Below are 24,593 nucleotides of genomic sequence, written 5' to 3'. Positions count from 1 at the left end.
GACGTATATATTAAGTATGATGTATACATATACATAGTGAATATATTATATATTATTATGTGGGGGAATGAACTGGGGAATGTGCGAAACCTCTTGTAAAAGGTAGTGTGTGTGCGTGTGCGTGCGCGTGCAGTTTTTAAAATCAGACCACTGACTTCTTTCTGACGAACCTGATGAGACACAGAAGTCATGGAAATGATTGTGTATACTCAATTTGTGTACTTGTATATACTTGAATTTTCTTTAGATTGGAAAATGCTATAGATCTTTTTACATTTTATTTGCTTGCTGTGCCTTACCATGTCAATCTTTAGAAATCACCATTTTTTAGTCTCGATCGTCATAATACTCCATCCAGAATCATCGAAGTGATTGTGTATACACTTAGTCTGGATCGTTCAGATCGTGACAGATTACACATTTTTACAGTTTATACTCTATTTCTACATCGAAGGTCTCTCATTTCTTTTGATTCCGACCGTCATAAATTGCTATTTTGAAATAATGTCGGAAATACTTGCGTACAGGTTGCTGTTTTTCTATGTGCATTTTATTTAAAACGTTTTCACAATTTTATGCGAAAATTTGCAGTTTGTGAGGGGACTGGTCGATTATCTCCCTTCCCCCCTCCTTTTAAAAAATTAAAATAATTATAAAAAAAACTCACTAGTATAGGATTCGTGTATATAAACACAGCTTGTTGTATTGAAGTGATAATTGCAAATTAGTTCTTGATGCCAGAGATCTTGTCAAGTTTCACGACGTCTACACGCAGTCGTCGATCTTTACTTCATCACAGCCCGGGCTTTGCGTCCCTGTAGCTAGGGCGCCATTAGCAGGAAACCGGAAGTAAGTTTTACAGCTCCTGAGCATGCGTCGCATTCCTTTCTCATGGCGGTGCCTTCGAAGGTTGGAAACAGCGAAAACTAATGAAAATTGGAGGAGGTACTTAGATTTAAAGCTAAAAGCTTTATTGAATCACATTTCGTTGTTCAAAATAAAACTATCGCATATCAGACTACGATTTTAGTTGGTTATTTTAGCAATAGTATTTTCAGTGATATGGATGTTTTGATACACCGAAGTCGTCTGCTCGGAGTCATAGCTTACTTAGTTACACCTGTAAGAAAGTACGAAAGTGTGACCGAATCTAATAAATCGTTTGTATTCTAGACGACACAAACATATCATATCAAAACGTGCATAATTGTGTTAGATAACAACGAACAAAATTATTGCTAAGTGTATAAAAACCATTTTTTAGAATTATTGATCCTATCATCCATTTACACTTAATAGTATACTAGAGGCTTTAAGGGGCGCTGTTACTTTATTTTGGGTTGTGTTGCAAAAACTTGCGGATCAAATGCAAGTATATTGAAAAAGTAGTCTTGTTGTATTCCAAACTAAAGAAAAAAATGAAGAAACATTTATGAAAGTAAAACCCAAAGGAATCACGGAAATTGATTTAATTGTGAATGATAATTGTTAGCATGATCTGTAAAATGACAGTAATCAACATTATGAAGACGGAACCTACTTTTTGCCTTAATCTGTTGCAACTTTCAGAAACAAGACTTGATACTCACGTGCAATGCCACATTAAAACCTGAGAATGGACAACTATCATGTTTTGGAGATCATTGGTGAAGGTTCCTTTGGTAAAGTTTACAAAGGTCGTCGAAAGTACACTGGACAGGTATGCCTTCCATTACTTAGAATACAAATGTTTCCTAAAAACAGTTAGCTGATTTATTGTCTTTGTAACTTTGTTTACAACATGTTTTGATTACATAGAAAGTGATGTTTATATAATCATACATTAACATAAATCAGCATTCTCTCATTTAACTGACAAATTTCACCATAGAGAGATTTTAAGGAGCAAATTTTCAAAACGTGTCATGCTTTATTTTTTTCTAGATTGTTGCCCTGAAGTTTATTCCCAAAGTGGGAAAGTCTGATAAGGAGCTGCGGGGGCTTAGGCGGGAGATTGAGATCATGCGTGGGCTTCATCATGACAACATCATTGAAATGTTGGACAGCTTTGATACAGACAAAGAGGTGTGGTGCTGTACGATTGTCATTTCTATGTTTCTAACAGTTTGTTGACTTAGAAGGTTCTTTCTGTTGGAAACAACCAAAGGTGGGCAAAGTGTGGCTTGCAGGTTGAATGCAGACTGACCTCTCTGCCAAAATACAAAGTTCACTTGTTTTCATTTTTTTTTATTCAGCCTAGATTAATTTGAAATTTAATTGTAAAGTACAACAGTGTTAGAAATTGGCAGTCCATAACATTTGAACACATACAAAGTACAAAGATAACAAATAACATGGATGACAATCTCATGGAGTTGTTAAAAAACATTGGTGGCAGCTGCCTTCAAAGGAAAGGCTGGCCTTAACGTTTTATTGTGAGCAAATTCAAACTGCTTCATTTTATACAATAAATTTGGTAAGTGAATGCCATTATGTAGTCATTTGTTGTCTATTCCATTATTACTAGGTTTGTTGTGTAGTGATTTGCTTTTAGCTTTTATCTTGGTGTTGAGACTAGATGACTTGTTAGCTTCCTTTTTGAAAAATAAAAGTTTTTCTTATTTTATTTTTCTTACAACTGCAGTGAAGTTCATTTGTGTTACTTGTTTCCAATGTGACTGCAGTATCAGATTAACACTTACATTATTTTCATGTCTGGCAATATTGCGTTGGACAGTTGTACTGTAAACTATGTATGTCTTTTTCAGGTGGTGGTGGTGACAGATTATGCAGAGGGAGAACTGTTTCAAATTTTAGAAGATGATGGAAGCTTACCAGAAGAACAGGTTATTTGATTTTTCTAATCAATGTATATTACATTGATTCATTATTTTGCTTTAAGAATATCTGTTAGAAACATTTTTCTATTATTCTAGGTTTCTAATCTTATGCATATTCTCCATATCAGGACTGTCATTTCTTTATTCTTTGACAAACTAGGTTCAGATCATAGCTACCCAGCTTGTATCAGCCTTGTTTTACCTGCATTCTCATCGTATCTTACATCGTGACATGAAGCCACAAAACATCTTGCTTGGACGAGGTGGCACAGTAAAGTTGTGTGATTTCGGCTTTGCACGGGGAATGTCAACCAACACCCTGGTGCTTACTTCCATAAAGGTGCATTGAATTTTTTTGCTTATAAATATTTTGGAAAGTTTATACAGAATTTGGAGTTATCACTCTTTAGCATGTTTCGCTGTTCAAGGCTTATCCAGGGTCTAGACTTTATGTCTACAGAAAAAAGTTGAAAGAGAAGATAAAAACAGAAGCATGGGGGGAAAGAGAGGAGATGTTATAATGTTATAAACAACTCACACAAAAAAATGTACAAGCCCACTATTTTCACTTGAGTATTGATGTGATGACACCTGGTGATATTATGAATGATATTAAAAATTATTATGACCACTGTTGTTACCTGATATATCACTTGATTCTCCCCAGTTATAGACTTTGCTTTTAGGAGGGTTTTTCTATGTGTGAGGTTGGGAGGAATTGTTAAGTAGAGGGTGTTGATGTTACTGTACACAATATGATATTGCATTTTTTAGGGAACACCACTTTACATGTCGCCTGAACTTGTAGAAGAGAAGCCTTATGACCATACAGCAGACTTGTGGTAAGTTTATTCTGCAGATGGACATTTGAATAGAGAAGCTGAGCATAAATGATATTATTTTTAAAAAATAAATTTTTGGATTCAGATTTGAAAGGTAGAAAATTTTAAAATGTTGTAAATAATTAAACACCTTGTTTTGGTGGTGTTTTTTTTTATTTCCTTTTGATAGACTTTATGACAATTTGTATTTGCTGTTGTTCACTTCAAATGGACATGCCTGCCTCACCTACAAATGACACCATGCGCTGTAGATCCTCCAGGCTGACATGAAGCTTCTGCGCCACTGGTGTCTCCCTTGTTCAGATGCGGTGCCTGAGAACTTCATGCAAAGGACAGTCATGCAGCAGGTGTTCTGTTATCTGGCTGGCTGTCCGGCATGGACACTCGCCAGTCTGGAATTTGCGGTAGAGGTGATGGTTTAAATGGTTGTGGCCTATCCTCAGTCTGAAGATAATCACCTGCTCAGCCCTTGTAAGCAGGTGGCATTGATCACACTTGTTGAGTTGTAGGTTCTTCTGCAGCCACTTGCGCTGTTTGGCCCTGACAATGGTCTTTGCTTTTCTGAAGGTGGTAGACCTGTCCATCTGCTCTTTTGTGGATCGAGCTTGTACATCATTGCATAGATGTGGGGAAGATTTTTGCTATCATAATTTTACTTTTTTATTTTATTTGGGGAAACAAATGTCCGAGTGCTTAGAGCACTGGCATCAGAATCCACAGGTGTGTCAGTTCAGTACTCATGTAGCACTGGAAACATCCTGCAATCAACCCTAGCAGTCAGAAATGGGTACCCGAATCCATAGTGAGTTGGAGAAGGTAAAGCAATGAGAGGGAAAGTAGATGGATACCACCCTCACTAAAGAGCTGGCCTGAGGAAGGTGTGGTCTTGAACACCTCACTCCCTAAATGACCTAAAGAGGGTTAGAGGATGACCTTTTACCTTCTTATTTTATTTGATAGGGCGTTGGGCTGCATCTTGTATGAACTCTTTGTTGGAACGCCACCATTCTACACAAACAGCATTTTCCAGCTTGTGACAATGATCATCAAGGACCCTGTGAAATGGCCTAAAAACATGAGTTCCACATTTAAAGACTTTTTACAGGGCCTCCTTAGTAAGAATCCTCGTCACCGTTTGTCTTGGCCTGACCTTCTGCATCACCCATTTGTAGCAGCCAATGTCAAAGGTGAGATACTGATGATGTTGGCATTTTTGCTTAAGTTCATTTGAGTCAGGAGGGGTTAATCACAAACTGATAAAGTAGCTGGTGTATAATTTTAGTTCTGTACTTTGGTTTTAACCTTCAGGTCTGTGCTTTTTACACTGTCTTGGACACTGATCTTAATTTGTTCATTGTTGCATGGGATGTTTTCTACACTTCAACTGTTTGTCAGAAAAAAGTGTCATTCACATGATGAGATCAGAATTTAGTTTATGTCTCTAACAAACTTGAATTAATCTAAATTATTTTGGGAAATAAACTGATAATGCAGTTTTGTTACAAATCAATTATCCCTGATAAGATTATAGCGGACTGTAATTGCGTAATGTACACATACTGTCGCTTATTTCTTTTACTCACTCTCTCACAGATGTAAATTTTTATATACACTAGCCTGGTAAATTATTTTGGAACATGAGCAGGAACAGTATCAATTTCAGATATTTTGAAACAACTTATGCTCCTTTAAATATCAGATGTTTTGTATGCGCAGTGTCTGAAGCTGACAGTCTGTTGGAAAGTCCTTTCACTCAGCCTCTCTCAGCATCTATGATGGTCCTGAAGGAGAAGCAGTCTCGAGAGAAAGCCCACCCACCAGGTACATCCAAGATCCTAGCCCGTGCTCGCCGCAAAGCAATGGAAGAAGAAGACAAAAAGGTAATAATTTGTTAGAGCTGTTATATCCTTTTTTTTTTTCTTTTCCTAAACAGAAGAATAGCCATTATAATCTGTATTATTATCATGTTAATGTAGGAGTTGTAGTTTACTTTCCATGTTGGGATAAGGAAAGATTTTTGTTCCCAGAATAGCATTTGTAAAAGTAATCTTTTGTGGGCAACTTTTACTTGTCATGTGTTCATATGAAAGGTCTCAGAAAAGGAAAAAAGATAGTAAGTTGGTGGCAAGTAATTTACCGTAGCTCTGTAACAGCCCTTGATAACTGACCTCTCTAAGGCACTGTAGTGGAAATATAAAGATATACTCAGGCTGATCGACATAAAGCAGCCAATGCAAGGTGAATGAAGAAAAGAAAAAAAAAAAGCAGTAATGCAACAACTTACATGCTAGGGAAAGCACAAGACACATGTATTATTTGTGAATCAAAATTTCAGAAATGTTGCTATCAGCAGGGAAATATTTATGTTAGGGATGTGTTATTGTTTAAAATTGATTTGTGTACTAGAAAGTGCTTGCTGGGCTACCAGTAGAACCACGTCCGCAAGCCTGGGAGCAGGACCAGACAGATGCAGCAATCAGAGAGGGCAAAGAAGGGGAGGGTCTGAATGTTTGGGAAACTACAGGCATCAGCAAAGTAAGTTTTACAAGTTTCATTTTTATTTCACTGTGGCACTTTATGAAAACTAGCAGGTTTCCTGCTTGTACCCATGTATTTACAATTATTATTAGATTATTATTTTTTTATTGATTTTTCTTATAGATCATAGGCTTATGCTGGTTTTTAGTATAGTATAGAGTTTAATATGAGATGCTTTATGTGCATTCTAATTAGTGATTCAAGGAAAAGCCTTAATCTGTAGAAGTTTCTACATTGTTTTGTCACAGAAACTTGAAGCAGAAAAGGTAAATTATGATACAGTATTTTTTTTTAAAAGATGAAGGTCGTCCCCTAACTTTTTTTTAGTCATTAGAGAGTGAGGTGTAAGAGACCTCACTTTTCTCAAAGTCAGCTTTTTTTAGGGTGGTGCCCATCTCTCGCATTGTCTCGCCTTCTCCAACCCAGTATCAAGTCATGCACCCATTCCTGACAAGCTCGACAGTTTTTACCCATTTAATATATTTTGTAACTTGTAATTCTTTCTAGTACATTATGCCTTTCTAAAACCCTTTTTAAAAAACTTATCATGGTCAAAAATTCCAAATGCTAAATCTTTCCCAGTTTATTACTTCATTATCTTAGAACGTTATTAACCCCTACATGTTTGATTGTTTTAGGTAGAAAGACAACATACATTTTCATTTAATGCTTCCTTCTCTTAGAATCCTTTTCATCTTTTTTCTTTGTTTCTTTGCCTTTTCGGTTGCCAGAGATATCACACTGTTTTTCTAGTATACTATGAAAAGGCCATTCAAGTAATCATTTGAAGGTATCTGATATTTTGTTTTAGATTTTATTTTTGACTACAGAAGGCCCATTTCTTTAGTAGGTTACTTCTTAGTTGATTTTATAAAGTATGAAAGCTAGTCTTTTGGCTTTTTCAATTTGATTACCAGATGTGGTAACATCAATTATTTAAAAAAATTTTTTTTCTGGTCATTGTTTGAGCAGATCAAGGGACAGGTGAGAACATTAAGAATGTTGTATCCATGTATTTGATTTATATTTTTCACAGCTAAGCTTTGCATGGAAAATGTGTCTTTGTGATTGTATCTGTGACTGAGGAAATAGCATCTTTAACACTACATATTTGGCAACCAGATTTGTTTCAAAGAAATGTTTTACAAAAATGGGGATTGAAATATCACGTGTGGAAAAGCACTTGCATATAAAAAACTATTCTGCTTTCTTGTAGTAGTTATTGTTGATGAAGCCTTAAAAGTTTACATTTATTTTTATTTGCTTTCTTATAGTACATCAAGAGATGCCACCTCTATCTTTATCTCTCTTTGTCCAACAGCTATGTTTAGCTTAGTTTATTCCTTGTTACTCTTCGAGGAGCACAGGGCTGCGACAGAAACTATGTATTTAGCATATTTTTGCTTCAGTGGATGATTTGAACATGTCGAAGGGATGTCGTGTTTATTTTATTCTGAAAACATTTTCATAGATGTTGTCTTTGTTTGCCACACATTTTAAAATTTTGTTTAAAAATAGTTTCATAGTTTGAGGTCAGAAATGAAAATTTGCCTACAAATTCTCAAGTATCTTCAAATGCTACAAACTTAAGACTCTTACTACTTTTCAAAATTCTAAACAAAATTTAAAACTATATGTTGACTTCTGAGGTTTCCTCTTTTTTTATTTTGAATGGATTCTTTGAGCTGACAGCTCAATTTGCCTCAGACTTGCTGCACACAGTATGATCCAACGTACGAGTATAGGAGTACTCTGTCCAAAAGCTAGATGACGTTACTTCGGTATCAAACCACCATACACGTCTGTGTAGTGAAATAGCGATGTGTGAGAGGTTAAGAGTCCATGGCTTTATAATTGTTTTAACTGAAGATACCTTCTCTTTTACTTGCTTATGTCACAGAACATGGAACCAACACCAAGACTGGACCGTATTAGTAAGGACTACAAAAAAGAATACCCAAGTATTGAGGTTGAGGGCCGTCGGACTTTAAAAAAAAAGAATGATCAGAAAAACATTGAGAATGTAAAGCTGGATGGAGAGGTTTATATTTTGCCTTTCTTTAATTTGAATAAAATTACTTTTCTACGTGCTTTTTTTTTTCAAACTATATGTAATTTAGCATATACTTAGTGGTCGACTGTGTGTCTCAGAATTTCTAGAATTTACTGGTGATGCTAGAATATTTAATTACCATTGTATCTAGGCGAATAATGTTAAGCTGGCTTGGATGAAACAATATGCATTGATTTATAATAATATTCTTGAGATTCTTTTGATTGAGGCGATGTTTGCTTTCTTAATGATGGTGAGGAAGTTGTTTACACATATATGTGTACCACTCACATGTACCCACGAATGCCCATATACACACTTATTGTCTTGACATGAACAAAATGAAAATGGAGAGTGCCACTTGATTGAAAACCAAATTTTAACAAACCAAACCTAATATTGGTAATATTTGACTTTAAAAAAAAAGAATGCACATATATGTAGGAAGTGGACAGTGAAGATGAATGGCAATCCCTGATTGAGGCAACGGATCAAGATGGAAATCCAGATGTAGCCCTGCGCATGCTTACAGACCCATTACTAATTGAGCGATTCAGAGTTCGCCTTGAAACCAGTTCTACCCATGTTCTAGAAGGAACACTAGAGGGAGCTGCCCGTCTCAGATCAGTCCTTCGAGTCATCACCAACCTTGTTACGTTAAAATGGTTGGTTTCTACATTGTTATTGATAGAAAAAAAAAGTTTTGCTCTACAGTCATTAAAAAATAATGTTTAATATAATCCAAATGTATTTACCCTCTACTTTTTTTTTAAAATCTTTTCCTCCTTGTGTATAAAAAAACAGATATTTGATGTTTATTAAAATGATGCAATTGATTTATTAGTCTCATGAATTTCACATTTTTTTTGTTACAGTGATGTATCAAACATCATTGCCTTTACAAACAAAGTGGCCATGCCAGGCAAAATCTTGCAGGTCCTTGGAGAAATTCTCACAATATCCTCTGTGAAAGAGGTGAAATTTGCTGTCATCCTGTAGCAAGACTGCTTTGTAAAACAACTGGGAATTTGGGACTTTGAGAGCTTTCAATCAAGCCAGAATTAGAGCTATATCATGGCAAAGCAGCTGGCCCCATAAACAAAAAATTTACAAAAAATGCTGAGAAATGCAAATATTTGCTCATTTTAGCTTTCTTGGTGAAAAATAAGCGTATGCCAATGTTTTGGCTTCACAGCTGCATTAATGTGACTAAACATAAAATTACATTGTTTCAGTCCTTTTGGCTTTAAAGCAAGAAATATTTAATGGATTCTTTAGTGTCAGGGTATTTATGTGAGAGGCAGTTCCTTAGAGGTGATTCATCTGGTCAATGTCTACAGCAACCATGGGCACAGCAGATTTTGATCGACCTTGTGATCACTCTAAATGCCTATTTTGCAAGTGAAATAAGTTGGAGTGATAATGTGGACAAGCTTGTGTAAGTTTTTGTAGTTGTTTGTGTATCTCATTCTCATTTTGCGAGTTCTTGTGATAGGAGATAAAAATAACTCAGTCTTTTTTTAGGATTTATTTTTCTTTTGTTTTTTAATGGTTCACTTAAATGGTTATATTTTAAAATGAAAATAAATAATAATTCTAAGCATTTAAAAATTTGTAAAACCAAAGGCACCATTTCAATAATGAAGCTTGCTGTGGTGGTGTTTTTTTGAGAAAAAATAGATCTCAAATATGTATGCTAAGTATATATTTTGGCTAAGAGTGATTATGTATTTGTTGCAGAATTGATGAATATGACAGTGCTGTGAAGCAATTTCTGGAGCTGGTGCCAGAGCTTCTTTCACAGCAGATTGATGCAGATCTGAGACTCAGAGAACAGACTCTTTTAGTGTGTATCAAACCTTTCAAAAATTCTTATTTTACCTTCATTTTTGTTTGTTTGTTGTTTTTTTTAAAGATTTTCATTTAACTAAATTTGTCTTTGCCTATTTATTAGGGTAAGAAGTCTGTAATGAATGTGTTATGTTTTAGCGTAGATTCAGCTGCATCATCAAGGTGACAGGCAGTGGGAAAGCTGTGTCATGTTCATAAAGCAAACATGGACATTAATGAAGTCTCAGTTTTGACCTCTTCCTTTGCATGGTGATGTTTGTAAACTTGTATCTCAGGAATGAAAGAGAATTACTCAGATTTTGAAAACAATGGGTTTGACGGTTTTAATTGCAGATTGTTAGGTTTTTAGCTCTTTGAGTCCAAGAAGGACAAATATACTTGGCTCTTTCAGAAACCAGGCTACCCACCCATGTCTATCATTGTCAGTAATTTTTACAACAAAACTATGTAAACAAAAAGGGATGAAATCTTATCATTTTGCTAGGTGAATTACATTTGAAAAGAATTTGATTTGATAAGAAGATTTGATTTTTTCTAGGTGTACTTTAAAAAAAATGATGTTGGCATGAGTGCTTATATGAAAACAGCTAGTGGTTTTCTTCATTTTTGAGCTTATATCTTGCACTAAAGTTGTTCTTCATTATCATAAGTTATGTTTATTCATTTCAACATGGTGTGTAACCATTAAAATCCACTGAATACATGATGAAACATAGATGCACTGGTTAACAAGACCCAGCACTCACGCCTGTTTTGGTTGATAGTGAGGTCATACACAGAACAACCAGTCCCTCCATGTTCTTTAAAGAGAAGCATCTTGAGCATCAGCAGGATCTTTGTCACAAAATATATACTTTAGAAAAGCTTTTGACACAGTCTAGCATGAGGGGCTTTAACATGTGATGGGAAAATTCAACACCAAAGAGGGTCGTATCAAAGTCATCAAAGGACTGTATAACAGCGCAAGGAGCCAGGTACTGCTGAATAACCAAATAGGAGCTTACTTTCACACAACAGTAGGCATACGTCAAGGGTGCCCCCTATCACCCATGCTGCTAAACATTAATAGTGAATAACCTTGCTATCACCCAAATCAGGCTTTAAATGCCAAGCCTTGTTAACTGGTGCAGCTGTTCTTGTGCTTCCCAAAAGGGATGAATGAATGAATGAATATGCTAGAAAGTCAGTGGAGGTAGATGCAAAAAATAGGCTTGTGATACAGCATTCAAATTTTGCATTTTATTTAGAAATGAACTTAAGTATAATCCTTGCACAAATATTAATAAGCAACATTTAAAGAAAGAAATCTCTAGTTCCTAAGTTTGCTGGGGTACCATGTTTGGCTGGTAATATCTTTCAAATAAATTGCTGCCCCTGGTCAGTGGGATTAGCAGTTTTGGCCAATAGGGGTTCCACTGTATCAAGGTGCATCTGCTATATGTGAGTCTGAAATAAGAACTCAGCCAACTTTTCATTTGGTTCATGGGCTGTTTCATGGTCCCCATTTCTTCCACTCAATTTTCCCCTCTGGGAACAGCCAGGTTTCCCCTTTTCACTACATCTTTTCCATCACCTCAACATGTCGTGTCTGAGCTTGCTTGTGCTACTCAAGCGTCTGGCTTTGGCTTCTGTGAACTTCTACCTTTCCCAGCCTTCTGTGCTGTCTTCATATTTTATGCAACTCTCTCCCATCCTCATTACCACGGCTTTGTCATCGAAGTTTGTGGCCATGTTTGGATGTCACATGCAGAAAATAATTTGGGTACAATGGAGCCCTACATGGCTAGGACTGCTAACCCCCCAACACAGGGCAGTAATTCATTTGGTAAAAGAGCAGTTGTACCTTCTCGGCTCTTAATAGTCAGGTCTGGTAAGTACTGAAGAAAGAATTTGCAAGTCAAATTTTAAAATGAAATTATGTGCCTAAAATGCATAGATTTATGCAAATATTTCAATTTGTTTTTGTCTGTGTGTGTGTGTGTTTGGGTGGGTTCATGTGTGCGTGTGCACTTATTGTAGTGCATCATCTATCTGAGTGAAGCAATGGATCGTAGCTCAGTCAGTCGGGGAGAGCCATATTACCAAAGCCTAGTCTCTGAACATGTTCCAGTGCTTGATGTCATCCTGCAACTTTCCAGATCAGATCCTCAGACTCTGAAGAATTTATGTGGTTTGTAGATATACATTGATATGTTTGCCACCTTACATTGGTGTACTTATTGAAATTTTGTTTGCATGCATGTGCATTTGTGTGTGTATATACGCACAGTCCATTCATATAATACATACAACAGCTGCTTTTGAAGAATCAAGCTCAAGTGAACATTTTCTCAGGATTATGATTTTGTTTCTTCATTGGAAATAAAGCCTGCAAAACTCCATTGAACTTAGCTATACATTTAGAGATGTTTGGTGCATTTATATGTGTTGGAAACTAACAGCATTCAAGCAGTTACAAATGTGTTGCTAGGTTTGCCAGAAGTCCCTCAGGAAATGGCACTGGAGCGACTAGAGCAAATGGTGGGCATTGCAGCTGGATGTTTAGCCACCTTTGTGAATATTCCTCTGCAAGGCAAATTTGCAACTGATGGCAAGAAAAAGGTTGGACAATTTCGCAGTGATGACACTAATTTGCATCTGATGGCAAGAAAAAAAAGTATTATGATCTGCTAATAATAGCAAGATAGTTTGTAACTGATGGCAAGGAAAAATAATTTGCCATTATTTTACGTGGTTCTAGATCTTGCAATTTCAATTTTCTCATCTAAACCTTTTTAAGAAGTGCCAAAAAGGTAATAGCACTTATTTTCCTTTTATAGCAATAAAATTTTATAATTGATTAAGGAAATGTACAAAATAAAACCCCAGTAAAAACATTCATTCAGATAAGATCTCTGCCTTGCATGAATGTTATACACAATCACAGACTGTCAATGAGACCTTGCCAACATGCATGTAGATCAATTTAAGTTCAGTGCCTGAATTCCTGGATAGTGCCACACTCTGGCTCATATACTTTGCAGAATGGCAGGTATTTAAGGAGTCTTACTCTGGATTGGCCCCCTTTTCCCTATGTTAATTCTCCTGAAATTATGTCAATTCAGAACAGTATAGAATGATGACAAATTATATTAAAACAAAACTAACAGTATAGAGTAGTTTATTCCTTGTTGCTCCTTTGAGGAGCATAGGGTCGCAACAGTATAGAGTACTGACAAATTATTCTTAATTGCTTTCACCTGTTTTCACTAAAGAGACAAATGCATTCCTGCTTGTTTTGTCTCACAGGGCACAAAAACAAAAGCAAACTCTGTTCGTCATCTTCATATGTTGGTTTCTTCTCATTTCCATTGATTTTCAAAAGCTTACAAGTGTCAGGATAGAACGAATTTTGAAGGACTTTGTAAAGTAACAGTGTACCTTGTCTGTTGTTCTTGTAGGTAGTGGTGCACCTTGTTTCTTGTTCTTGCAGGTTGCAGTGTACTTTGCTTCTTGTTCTTGCAGGTAGCAGAATACCTTGGTGAGAAACTAACAAAAAAAGAGGAGCAAGAGGTGGCCAGTGGATTCTTGCTTCTCCTTCATCGTCCAGCAGACTGTAGTACAGTTCTTAAGGTCAGATGCTACACTTCTTGTTTGCAGCTTGTTAGGACTATCAGTCATCTGATATGCATCACGAGAAAGATTCAGTCTGTTCAATTTAGATGGTGTGATGAACTCAACCTTTACAGTAGAACCTCCACACTAAGATGTTCCCGATTGCAACTCCCTCTTTGGCAAGATCTGAAACACTTTGATAGACATATTTTGCTATATAAGTGTCAGGGTTAATAAATAAAAGCAGTTTCTTGACATCAGAGATTAATGTTGCAATTAATATTAATGCATTTACATTGGTTTATAATTTTTTATGACTGGTTAATAAAATTCTAAATAATTTTGACTGGAAATCTGAAGCCGCTTGCATTTTGGGAAGGGGGAACACTGATATAGATACCCTGTATTATAATCTGTATTGAAAGAAAGAAGAAAAGGGGGGTAAATGTTGGGTAGTGTACACACAGTTTTTGACAATGATTTTAAAAGCTATATTGTCAATGTTTAAATAAAACATTGAATTGGAATTTGTAGGTGTTTGAAGTGATCATTATGGAAAGGGTTCTGTTCAGTCTCCTTATTACAATTCCTATTTTTGCCAGAATTAAGGTGGTTCTACTGTATTAAGTTATGGTATACACTTCTTTGTGAAAAATTAGCTACACTTCTCAAAGATGAGAACTTAAAGATGATTGCTTTACCCTTTAGAATTAGGAAGAAAGCTATATTGAATAATCGGCTTTCACATTGTTTGTTACAGGTGATTTATGCCTGTTGTCAGGCATCTGAGTCATTTTGTACCTATATCTGTGAAACAGAAACCCACCTGGAGTCACTGCTGGCTCTCTTGATGGGAAAGGTATGCACTATACAATATGATACTAGTGTACTATTTAATGGAGGTGTTAATGTTGTTTTTTATGTATAATGGTAATTTATTGCATACACTTACATGTGCAGTTTCTTCATTAGGTAGTGTTAAATGTCTCCCATTTGCTGTGACGGTTACAGGTGGAGGTAGCAGACATGGAGATAAACACTGTAGTGGAGATGGTCCTCTATATCCTCTGTTGTTTGGTGATTCAAGTGCAGCATCTTCCAGACAGGTAATCGGTGAAAATTTTTTAATTCCTCTGCATCTCTATACATGCTTTGCAGATTGAGTGGGACATTTGGATAGGCATAGCTCCTGATCATTGATGTTCCTATTATTGTCAGTCTCATGCATCATTTTGTATCCTAATATCTTCATTTACTGTCTGCTTTGCTGTGAAAAGAACACTTTCATTGCAACATTAATTGTTCTAAAGGATGTTAAAGTACTATTATGACTGTTATTGTAACCATTCAGACAGTTCATAATTAATATTTTTTCCCACTTTCTATATTCCAGACTTGCAGGTGCTTCAGCCATGCTGGTATCTATATTTTTGGACTCTACCTTAGCAAGTCACACTGTAAGTATTTAATGTTTGGAGTGAATGTTTAGGTTTATGTATCTAGTTGCATGTCAATAGCTAACAATTAAAAGAAATGTTTTGTTTGTCTGCAGGCAGCTGCAGCCTTACTCTTTGGACAGATGGTTGCCTGTGGAATGTCATGTGAGGTTCAACCTGATGAGATGTTGCAGGCTTGTCTGGCAGTTTTCACAGACTTAGCAGAGGTATATAATATCTAGATAAGTTTTATAACAAATTTACTCCATGTATTTAATTCTTATCAGAGTAAGGGTCATATTTCATTGTACTATCAAAATACACATATCTAATGGATGTGTCAGACTGTGTGTCAACTTTGTTTGAACTGTCAAAACACCATACTGTGGTAAATATGTCACATGGTATCTGTGCCATTTGTTGTGGTTTCTTATTGTTATTATCACCCATAGCTGGCACTTACAGTACAGCACCTTGGAGAAGCAGATGAGTGAGTAGTTAGAGCATTAGCATGTGAATCAAGAAGTGCAGTGAACTTCCTTCAGTTGACCCAGCTGTCAGGAATGAGTACATGACTCTTTAGAGGGTTGGGAAAGTTGAAGATATGAACACCACTCTCACAAAATGGCTGGTGTTCTAATCACTTCGAATGACAAAAGGGATAGGGGACTTTATGTTCCCTCATGGGCTGCATTGCCATGCTGTGACAAAATGCTAACACAACACTTTAGGAAAAGGTATATTAACTCATTGGATATGGACAAAAAGCAATTGAACATTTAGAATGGTCATGGTGGTAGGAAGTATGATTGACACACTTCTAAATATTAAAGTGATGCAGTTTTCAAGAAATACAGTTTTTGCTTTCTTGTAATAAATTCAAACAAAAGAAAATAATTATATGAAACAGAGAGCACTTGTCATGAAAGTAGATTACACAACAACAGAAATTAAAAAAATTATTTACGCAATATATACAAACATAAAGTACCAAACAAAATATTTTATTAAAATATTAAACCAGATATTAGTTACTGTTGTCCTTTTCAGCTGTTATAGTACAGATTCATCTCAAATCAAGTAAATGGCAACCATCTAAAACAAGGCTCTTGACCACTGACTTATTGCCTAGTTTCAAATATCATAAAATACCTGATTGGCTGACTAATTTAGTACCTTATGGGAAATAATTCATCGTAAAACAATCCCTGAAGAAGCCAACAGTTTCTTCCCATGAAGTGTGCGAAACACACAGGCTGTGAAGACATTTGCTTTTGCAGCAGCGAAGACTATAGAAAGAGTTAAAAAATCAAATATAATTTGCGTGTTGACATATATGCAGTTTTGGAGGCTGCAAAATGTAGATTATGCAGGAAAAGAAAAGAATTATATGAATGACAACAAAGAACAAAAGCAGAATTTATTAAAGCACTAAATTTCAAAATATATTTTCATGCTCAGGTGTGCGTACGGTGTCCTTTTGAATTTGGCATTTTGGATGGGTTGCTGCTTCTACTTTGTGAACTGCTTCCTCAGACAGACATGCCGGTTGCACAACTGTACATTGAGACAGGAATCTGGGCTGCCATGTGGCATCGTGTGGCCCAGGCTATGCAGGTCACAGCCTTAAACTGTAATTTGCCTATCCACGATATAGAAGTTGAAGGTCAAGATGAAAAGAAAACCTGGGAGTTTATACCTCCAGGCTGGGATCTGCTTTCCCCTCAGGGGTTGATGGCTGCTTTGCAAATTGCTATATCTGTCTTTACGAAGGTGAGGGCTAATTTTTATCTGTATGTGTGTGCATGTATATATTAATTTTTGTGGGATTTTTGTTGTTTTTAGTGTCTCAATTGCAAATTTAAATGACATGAAAAGTGGTTTCACTTTTCACAGGAGACATACCAGTGCCTACCCAATTTGTCTGCCCCTGACGGTGTCCTTATGCTTACTTTAGTACACTTACTACAGGTCCAGTTTCTGGATAGTATTCTTATCAGGTCAGTGCTAAATATTGTGTGTGTGTGTGTGTGTGCACTTATTATGCTATACTGTCTAATCCAGCATTTCAGGTATAAAGCACAGTTAGCATTGCATTGCACTGAAAAGATCATTTGTTGTTTATGGAGAACCCATGAAATATACAGTTGTACATGTTATATTGACACCAGCCAATTTACCTAGCTTTGTTTAGATTGATTTCTGCCACTGACTTCTCCAGCTGGGATGTTATAGTCAGTTTTTGATCTATTGCTTCATTTGAGTTAAAACTTATTCATGCACAAAACCAGTGTAGAGAAACATTTACACTTCTTATGTTCCTTCTCTAGGCTTAAAGGCTGACAATTCATATTCAGCAAAGGAGGCATAAAGTTTTGAGTGAAAGAGGGAATAAAAATTGCTGTGGCGTCATTCTCTATGCAGATAATTTGTTTTCCACTAGCTCACCTGTCTCTTTCCCCTTCTCTTTTGCTGTGTGACTGCTACTTGCTCACTCATGCTCACCATCTTCCTTTCCTGTTTGTCTCTGGGACAGTGTTGCCTTCTCCCCAATCTCCCACCTCCTGTATTTCCCTTTCTCTCTGTCCCAGTATCATCATCATCTCAAGCTATAATGTTGTTCACAATATTGTACAATAGTTTTATCAAGAGCTACTGATAAAATCTTAGAACAAAGAAAATAACATAAAAAATAAATGTACCCCTGGGCAACCTACATTTACCAAACATCCTGTGACTGAACCTTGATCAAAACAAATATTCCTGCCAAATTTATTAGGGCTTGGACAAAAGGTGTGGATTTTATTAGAGTTCAATTAGCACCTGCCATAAACATTTATTTATCAGATTGAATGCAGTTTGAACAGTTCAGCTGATCATCCTCTTGCGGTATCATCTGCTTAAAATTTATTTTGAAGGTATAAGCAGGAAGGAAAGCAACTCCAAGAAGATTTGATCTTGGCAGTGACTCAGCTGGGATGCTTCCCATTCGCTGTAGATGCAAGTGAAGATCTGCTGGCAGAGATTCAGCAGTGAGTATTTAGAAAGGCTATTACACTTATGATACAATAAACAGGTCAATAGCACACAAACTTTTGTGGCTTGTCACATTAAGAATGCCAGCACAATGCTTAGTCATATATTAGGGATGACTATCTCACTATCTGTGATAATACTTTGTCTGGCTGCTTGTAAATGCTTGAACTGGCATGATTTTGTGCAGCTGCTTGTACACAGTTGAACTGCTGCCACGCCTGCTTGGAGCATGTGTACGATGTCTGAATGGAGAAGCGCTTGAAACACCCATTGGTCTGGTGACCAGGATGGTGTTGGGCAATGCCATCTTTGTTCATCAGTTTGCTGCTGCTGTCAGGGAGCTAAATGTAAGTGCAATCAAATGATAATGCAGAGGTCAAAGGAGAAGGTAACATAGACTTTGACAATGGAACAGCTGTCAAGCTATGCTAAAGAAATTCAAATTCTGCATACATCCAGTAAATACACAGTAAACAGATCTTTGACTTTGACTTAGTATACAAAGCTAACTGTGAGTGTAAGTTGTTTCAGAAGACTAATTTTCCTGCACATGAATGCTAAAGTATGTGGTAAAATGGAGAATCACTCCATTTTTGCTGTAAACTTGTACAACAATATCTTTACTATCATGCCGATTTTACTACAGCCATGAACCTAAGTAATAAGATGTACAGCAGAAGCAGGACTGTGTTATTTGTGAGAGTGTAACATTTTGCATTTAGTTTTACTGTGGTTCTTATTTGCAGTGCACTGGGTTCCTGTGTTCCTGTCTTTCGGAGAACAGCCCTCTGTCAGTGATTTGTGATGTTGTCTCCATACTTTCCCACCTTGTGCGGACATCCCCTGAACACCTGATTCTTGTCATGCTTATCTTACAAGGCACAAAAGGTAATTTTCTAAATGATGTAATGTCTTTTTCCATGTACATTTCATGTGTTTCAGAAACCTCATTGGTTGTGCCAGTATTCAAAATTATTTTATTCACTGATACACCTCAATCACAAAGTGACAGAATGAGAACAGAAAAACTCAAGTGTAAAATAAGGCATGAGTTAAGGATGCTAAAGTTTAGTAAGTTGGTTATTCTTTAATGAAAAATAACTTTTACTTTCATGTCACTCGTGAACTTTGCTCTGAAGTAAATGTTAAGAGCAGTGCCTATTGACTGTCCCAGGTGACTTTGCCATTCTCACGACACTGATGAATCATAGCACCTCGGTGGTCAGATCTCGCATCTGCAGTCTTCTTGGCAACCTCATGAAGCATGATGCACAGCTATATCCTGTGCTTCTGCAGAGGTAAATTTCAAAAGATGTATGAGCAATTTGCACTATTAGAAATTTGTCCTTTCTTTCCTTGTTTTTTTTTTCTTTTTGGTTTGCTGTTTGATCACATAACAGATTTGTTCTCTTTATAGTAAGTAGTGGAGTTGTTTCATAGAATGGCATGTAATGCATACATTGTGCAGATTCATGCCTGCCTTCCTTCCATTTGATGTCACTTAAGGTTTTAATATTTCCTTTTGTTCTTTTGATTTACAAAAGTCTGTACAGTACTTCTATTGCTGAAAAAGTCTTATCTTATAAATTTGACTTTTTTATTTATGCAGAGAAAAGATCCTGGCATTTTTGATATCGTGTTTACAGGATGAGGATTCCAATGTGAGAAAGGTGAGAAATATGCCTATTTTATCTGTGATGCCCTTTTTGCAACATATATATATATTGTTTTCCTTGAAACATCATTCAGTGGTTGATAAACTAGCAGAAAATAATCCCACAATGGTAAGGACAGAATATATATACTGTTGAAGAATGATTACCTTGTCATTGAAAACTCAATAATGTCACATTTATTCCAGAGTGATGACTGAATATTGTATGTGGTCACGCTTCCCTTTTCCAGAAAAGTACATTTATCAATTTTTATACTCAGTAATAAAGAAAATAGTTTAATTTGTGACAGTGTTCAGCATATGCGTTGGGTAATGCTAGCTACCACAGTGCACAGCTTTACCCTCGTCTGAAGGTAGCCATACCTGCTTTGGTGCAGCTTCTCAGTGACCCAGTCAGCAAGATCAAAGTCAATGCTGCTAGTATGTTTTTTTATATCAATCTGCTGAAGTCATTAATAATGTTAAAATCTTTATATTGAATTCATATTAATGATGATTTACTGTATCATCTGCTTTTAAAACTGCAAGCTACTGCCTTGTTTTCATTAACTGATAAGGTCTAGCATGAGTTTCTTGACCTTTCTACACAGACTGTGAAGCACTATATGATGTGTCCCATGACACACATGAGTTTACAAGTCTTAATGTTAATTGAAGGGACAGTAAATCGTTAAGGTCTGTTGTCAGCCATCTGGGATCACAAATTTGGCATTTATTAAAAGTGGCATGTGCTACTTTGTAGCTTATGCTCAGTAAAGATTTTTTTAGATCAACCAAGTCTCAATAAAACAGAAGCATTTGTATCTCTGTAAATGTATAATTTACCCTGTCAAAAGGCTTAATTGGTTGCTGTACTTTTGTTGCATCAAAACACTGGTAATTGCAGGTGCCCTTGGAAACTTGGGCATGCATTCTTCCTTGCTTTGTCCTGACCTTATGAAGACAAAGGTGATGGCTCAGTAAGTAGTCTTTAATATAATTCATATAAGATTTATGATAATGACAATGATAATATGATAACTTAGCTGATACTGATTGCCTTAATTTTTGCTTGGTACGAGATATTTGTGAGTCTACATGGCTTTGCGAGAAAGTAAGTGCTGCCTGTACTGTGATGAAGTAGCGGTCTGATGATTACTGATTGTGACTGACAACACTTCTTTCACTTTTGCTGTCTGTGCAGCTTGCTGGAGACAGCTTGTCACGACACACAGCCTGCAGTGCAGGACAGCGCTCTGCTGGCCTTGCGGAGTCTGTGTCAGCAAGAGGAACTGCGCAAGGTAGGAAATTGCTTCCAGCTCAAGTTTTTAACTGTGTGATGGTGAAATAGGAAAAGAAATCTAGCATTACTCAGTCTCTGGATTCCACGAAGTCTAAAACCTCTACCCTACCCATAAATCCTAGTCTGATAATAATCGTCTTGGTGAATGTTTATTTAGACTTTGCGTCACCACTCTAGCTTTTTTCCTCACTTTATTTTCTTCATCTTGTCGTCTTTTTATTCTTTATTGTTATTATATTTTTTTGTCTTTGTGTTTTTATTTGTGGTTTTTTCCCCGTTGTCTTTTTTCTTTCTGTCTTTCTTATTTGTCTTTTTTTCTCTGCCTGTTCGTCTGTGTGACGTTCCGTGTTGAAACAAGTGTGTGGTACTGTGACAGGAGCTGGTGTCACTAAAGGCAGCAGAGCGCCTGTCGTCGCTGACTGTGGTCTTGACGCCCCGCACAGACTCTCAAGCCGTTTCCCCGCGCCCCGAGACTCGTGCCGGCACCCGCCCGGCCAGCAGCCACTCCCTCTACACCAGCGCCACCAGCAACAGCATCGTCAGCCACTGCAACCGCCTCATCCGGGTCCTGCAGGCACACAGCTGAGGACGCATCTTGCAAGTTTGTGAGCAGCTCGCCGCACCTGTATACAACCTGCACAGCGTGCTGTGCGTCTGAACACAGTGTGGAGAGAGTGTGTGTGTCTACGGCAGTATGCTTACACAAGTTTCTGCCAGTGCTGTAGTGTGTGTGATTCACGGCATTGCCAGCTGGATATCGTGCTTAGATTGTGATGAGAGCACCTTGATACAGCCACTCCGACTTTCATTAGAAACAGTTAATCATATCATATTTCTGTACTTACACACGTAGAGGCGAGCTTTTGTTTATGAGAGGGAGTATTGTTGTGAGAGTGTGTGAGTGCTTGCGTGAGTGGGATACGGCAATCATAGTGGAGTGCAGTAAATTATTCCTTCGGTAAAAACTTGATGACCTTCAGGCCTGTGACGCAGAGTGACTCACCATGACATCTTGCCACAGGCGCAACAAGTGTTTATGGACTTGTGCTCTCTCCTTTTTCACTTCGTTTACGGAAATAAGTTTCATTTGGTCGTAAGCTTAACCAGTGACCGTCCATTTTAATAACTGGATTTGCTTTGTTAGAAATAAATCGGCGGTATGTGTTCGTTTGCTAGTTCGATTGTGATGAGATTTTTGTTGTTTTCGTGTCGACAAACTAGCGTTTTATGTGGTTTAACTACACTGATCTCTCGTTCTCTTGCTTGCATTCTCTTTCTCGCTCTCTCCCTTGTGTACATGCATGAGTGCATCCATATCTGTAAAGTAGTTCTTTTGATAAATTGCAAGTCACGAGTAGGCGTTGGGTTTACTGAGATCATAACTACTCAAACGCAGTGTGGGTTATCCGCGTGAAAACAATGCACGTCCTGAAAGAATATAGCCGACCATGTTTAGAGAAACATTTGTGTCCTTCAGCCCTCGTGACGTCAGCGTGGGTGAATGTGTACATCCTTTGATCAGATGTGACCAACGGATGATGCAGCAAGTTCCCTAAAATATTATTATGAATGGGTCGACAGAAGAACCGGAAGATGGTCTAGTAGTGGCCTGGCAACTTGCGGTCCTCATAATCCGTTCAAACACAATCAAGACAAAGAGTGTTTGTCCAGCGATTCTGACCGGCAAAGCGGGAGGAAGGAGGGACTGCCGTAGTTCATCGTCTTGAGCCGACAGACTGTTGGCAGGAAGGTGGATTTTGTTGGCTAGCACCATGGATGCGTAAAGGTGGACTGCTGTCTGTCTGCCAAGACCAACGCTTAGCCTCTTGCGAAGTTCTCCACTGTTAGTCTCGGCGAGCCTGAACAAAGAATGTGACTTAACCGGAAGCTTTGTAGTCTCATGCCTCGTTTTAGTGGTTAACTTGAAATCGGTTGCCAGCAGTCCATTAATACAAGTTCGTGCTAGCACCATCCGGCCGCATCACTTGCGCAGCACGCAGACCGGTCATAGCCAGTCCAGCCAGCTCGCACAGCACGCGCCAGATACAACCCGAAGTTGAACAAGTGACCGTTGGCCGTGAGGATGTAAGAAAAGGGCAACTAGTTCTGTGCGTCACGACTTCCGGGTACACAGAACATACCCTCTGCCCTGCAGGCTGCTGCACTGGTGTATTTGATGGCGGCTTTGTCCGTCCCACGCGTAGCAGGAACAACTCGCGTTAATGCACGTTGAAAATAAACCTCCAGGTGTCGGTTTTGAGTGCGTTAGGTTTAGACTCGAGTCAGTGTCTCCATGTGGCAGATTTCCCTCCAGTGTTATCCCACCGGGGATCCTTTATCCCCCTTGCTACTCGCAACAACATAAATAAAATAACAAACTGAGACTGCACACTTGTAAATCTCTGTTTTCAAGTGTGGTACTTGCAATCAATCACCCATATGCACTGGCGGGAAGGGGCTTTTTAAATTGCGTTTATTTTCTACACGTTGACGGAAAATCCCAGACCACAATCAGGTATAGTGTAATGTCCTCCACCCTGACCAGCGGCTTCACCAGACTTCGCGGTTGGCTGTCAGACCGCTCCTCCATCCGGTCCCGTCATCGTAGGAGACACGCGTCCAGAGGCGACCCGCACAGTTTTCATTTTCTGTGAGAGATGGGGGGGGGGGGGAGACATCAGTTGGCCAAGTCCGGGTCTGCTGTAGTACACTGCCTCTTATCGTAAACGCAGTTTTCTCGACTTGTCGAAGAAAATATTCCAAATCTCCGCACTATTTCTTAGAAAAAATGTTGAGTTGTGGAGTATTGTAACCCAAATACCTTCTCTTCTCACAAATCTCGTTTTGTCAAGTTTAACCGAGATGTTAGCAATGTTCTTGTTGCAAACAGTTTTTTTCAATCAATGTAATCCAAATCTCAGCAATATCTTTTCTCTCTCTCCTCCCTTTGGACTGTAATGGGGATCCAAACAATATCGCTTCCCGCTGCCATTACTTGAAGAATATATTCTAATCCCAACAGTTATGTTCCTTCTCCTTTATTTTATTATTTTTTTGTTTTTGTTTTGTCAAACCACGACTTAGACCCTAATAAATTCGTCTCACCTATTCACATACAAGACAGTATTTAACGACCACAAACGCGGGTAGGTGTTACATAATTATTTGTCCTCCAAACTGATGAAGGGCTAGGGTGCAATCAGTATTGTGCTTGGAACGTCTGCTGTTTTCTCTTTCTTTGTTTTTTTTTTTCTTTTAACGAACTCATTGACTCAACAATGCCATGAGCTCGCAGACATAAGGGTGGAGTCAGCTTCAGGTTCTAACCTTCCGTCTTTTATGAGGACAACTTCACCTGCCATGACACCAACATCATGTCAGTTCTAACAAATTTGAAATATGTTACTTGGTGAAAGTTGGACTTGTGTTGTTTCGCGAGCATCATTGATGAAAACCAGATTCTGCCC

General features: G+C 37.7%; 1 protein-coding gene across 2 annotated transcripts; it reads left to right on the top strand.

Annotated features, from left to right (window-relative positions):
* The first annotated feature begins 815 nt into the window (after nt 1-815).
* On the top strand, nt 816-22,301 carry LOC112562659 (serine/threonine-protein kinase 36-like). Of its 2 annotated transcripts, XM_025236047.1 has the most exons (33): nt 816-945; nt 1,570-1,699; nt 1,924-2,064; nt 2,748-2,825; nt 2,980-3,159; nt 3,594-3,661; nt 4,622-4,848; nt 5,378-5,541; nt 6,068-6,196; nt 7,172-7,183; nt 8,100-8,240; nt 8,697-8,917; nt 9,128-9,227; nt 9,593-9,690; nt 9,993-10,098; nt 12,123-12,273; nt 12,574-12,704; nt 13,608-13,715; nt 14,458-14,556; nt 14,709-14,803; nt 15,091-15,154; nt 15,250-15,360; nt 16,595-16,906; nt 17,030-17,133; nt 18,052-18,165; nt 18,357-18,516; nt 18,916-19,057; nt 19,344-19,467; nt 19,779-19,839; nt 20,135-20,264; nt 20,731-20,803; nt 21,028-21,124; nt 21,503-22,301. In XM_025236047.1, the coding sequence occupies exons 2-33, from the start codon at nt 1,616-1,618 to the stop codon at nt 21,710-21,712; spliced, it is 4,035 nt and encodes a 1,344-aa protein (XP_025091832.1). In that variant the 5' UTR covers nt 816-945; nt 1,570-1,615; the 3' UTR covers nt 21,713-22,301. The 2 variants fall into 2 exon arrangements, with proteins under 2 accessions (XP_025091832.1, XP_025091834.1); XM_025236049.1 differs by lacking the exon at nt 7,172-7,183.
* The last annotated feature ends 2,292 nt before the right edge of the window (nt 22,302-24,593 follow it).

This window comes from Pomacea canaliculata, linkage group LG4, assembly GCF_003073045.1.
Source record: "Pomacea canaliculata isolate SZHN2017 linkage group LG4, ASM307304v1, whole genome shotgun sequence".
In the NCBI taxonomy this organism is placed as follows: domain Eukaryota; kingdom Metazoa; phylum Mollusca; class Gastropoda; order Architaenioglossa; family Ampullariidae; genus Pomacea; species Pomacea canaliculata.
This window is presented reverse-complemented; position numbering and strand designations above follow the sequence as displayed.

Coding starts and splice junctions, on each gene's coding strand:
- LOC112562659 (XM_025236047.1), top strand. CDS start 1,616: ATGGACAACTATCATGTTTTGGAGATCATTGGTGAAGGTTCCTTTGGT. Junction 10,099..12,122: donor TCAGAGAACAGACTCTTTTA/GTGTGTATCAAA, acceptor CACTTATTGTAG/TGCATCATCTATCTGAGTGA. Junction 12,274..12,573: donor GACTCTGAAGAATTTATGTG/GTTTGTAGATAT, acceptor ATGTGTTGCTAG/GTTTGCCAGAAGTCCCTCAG.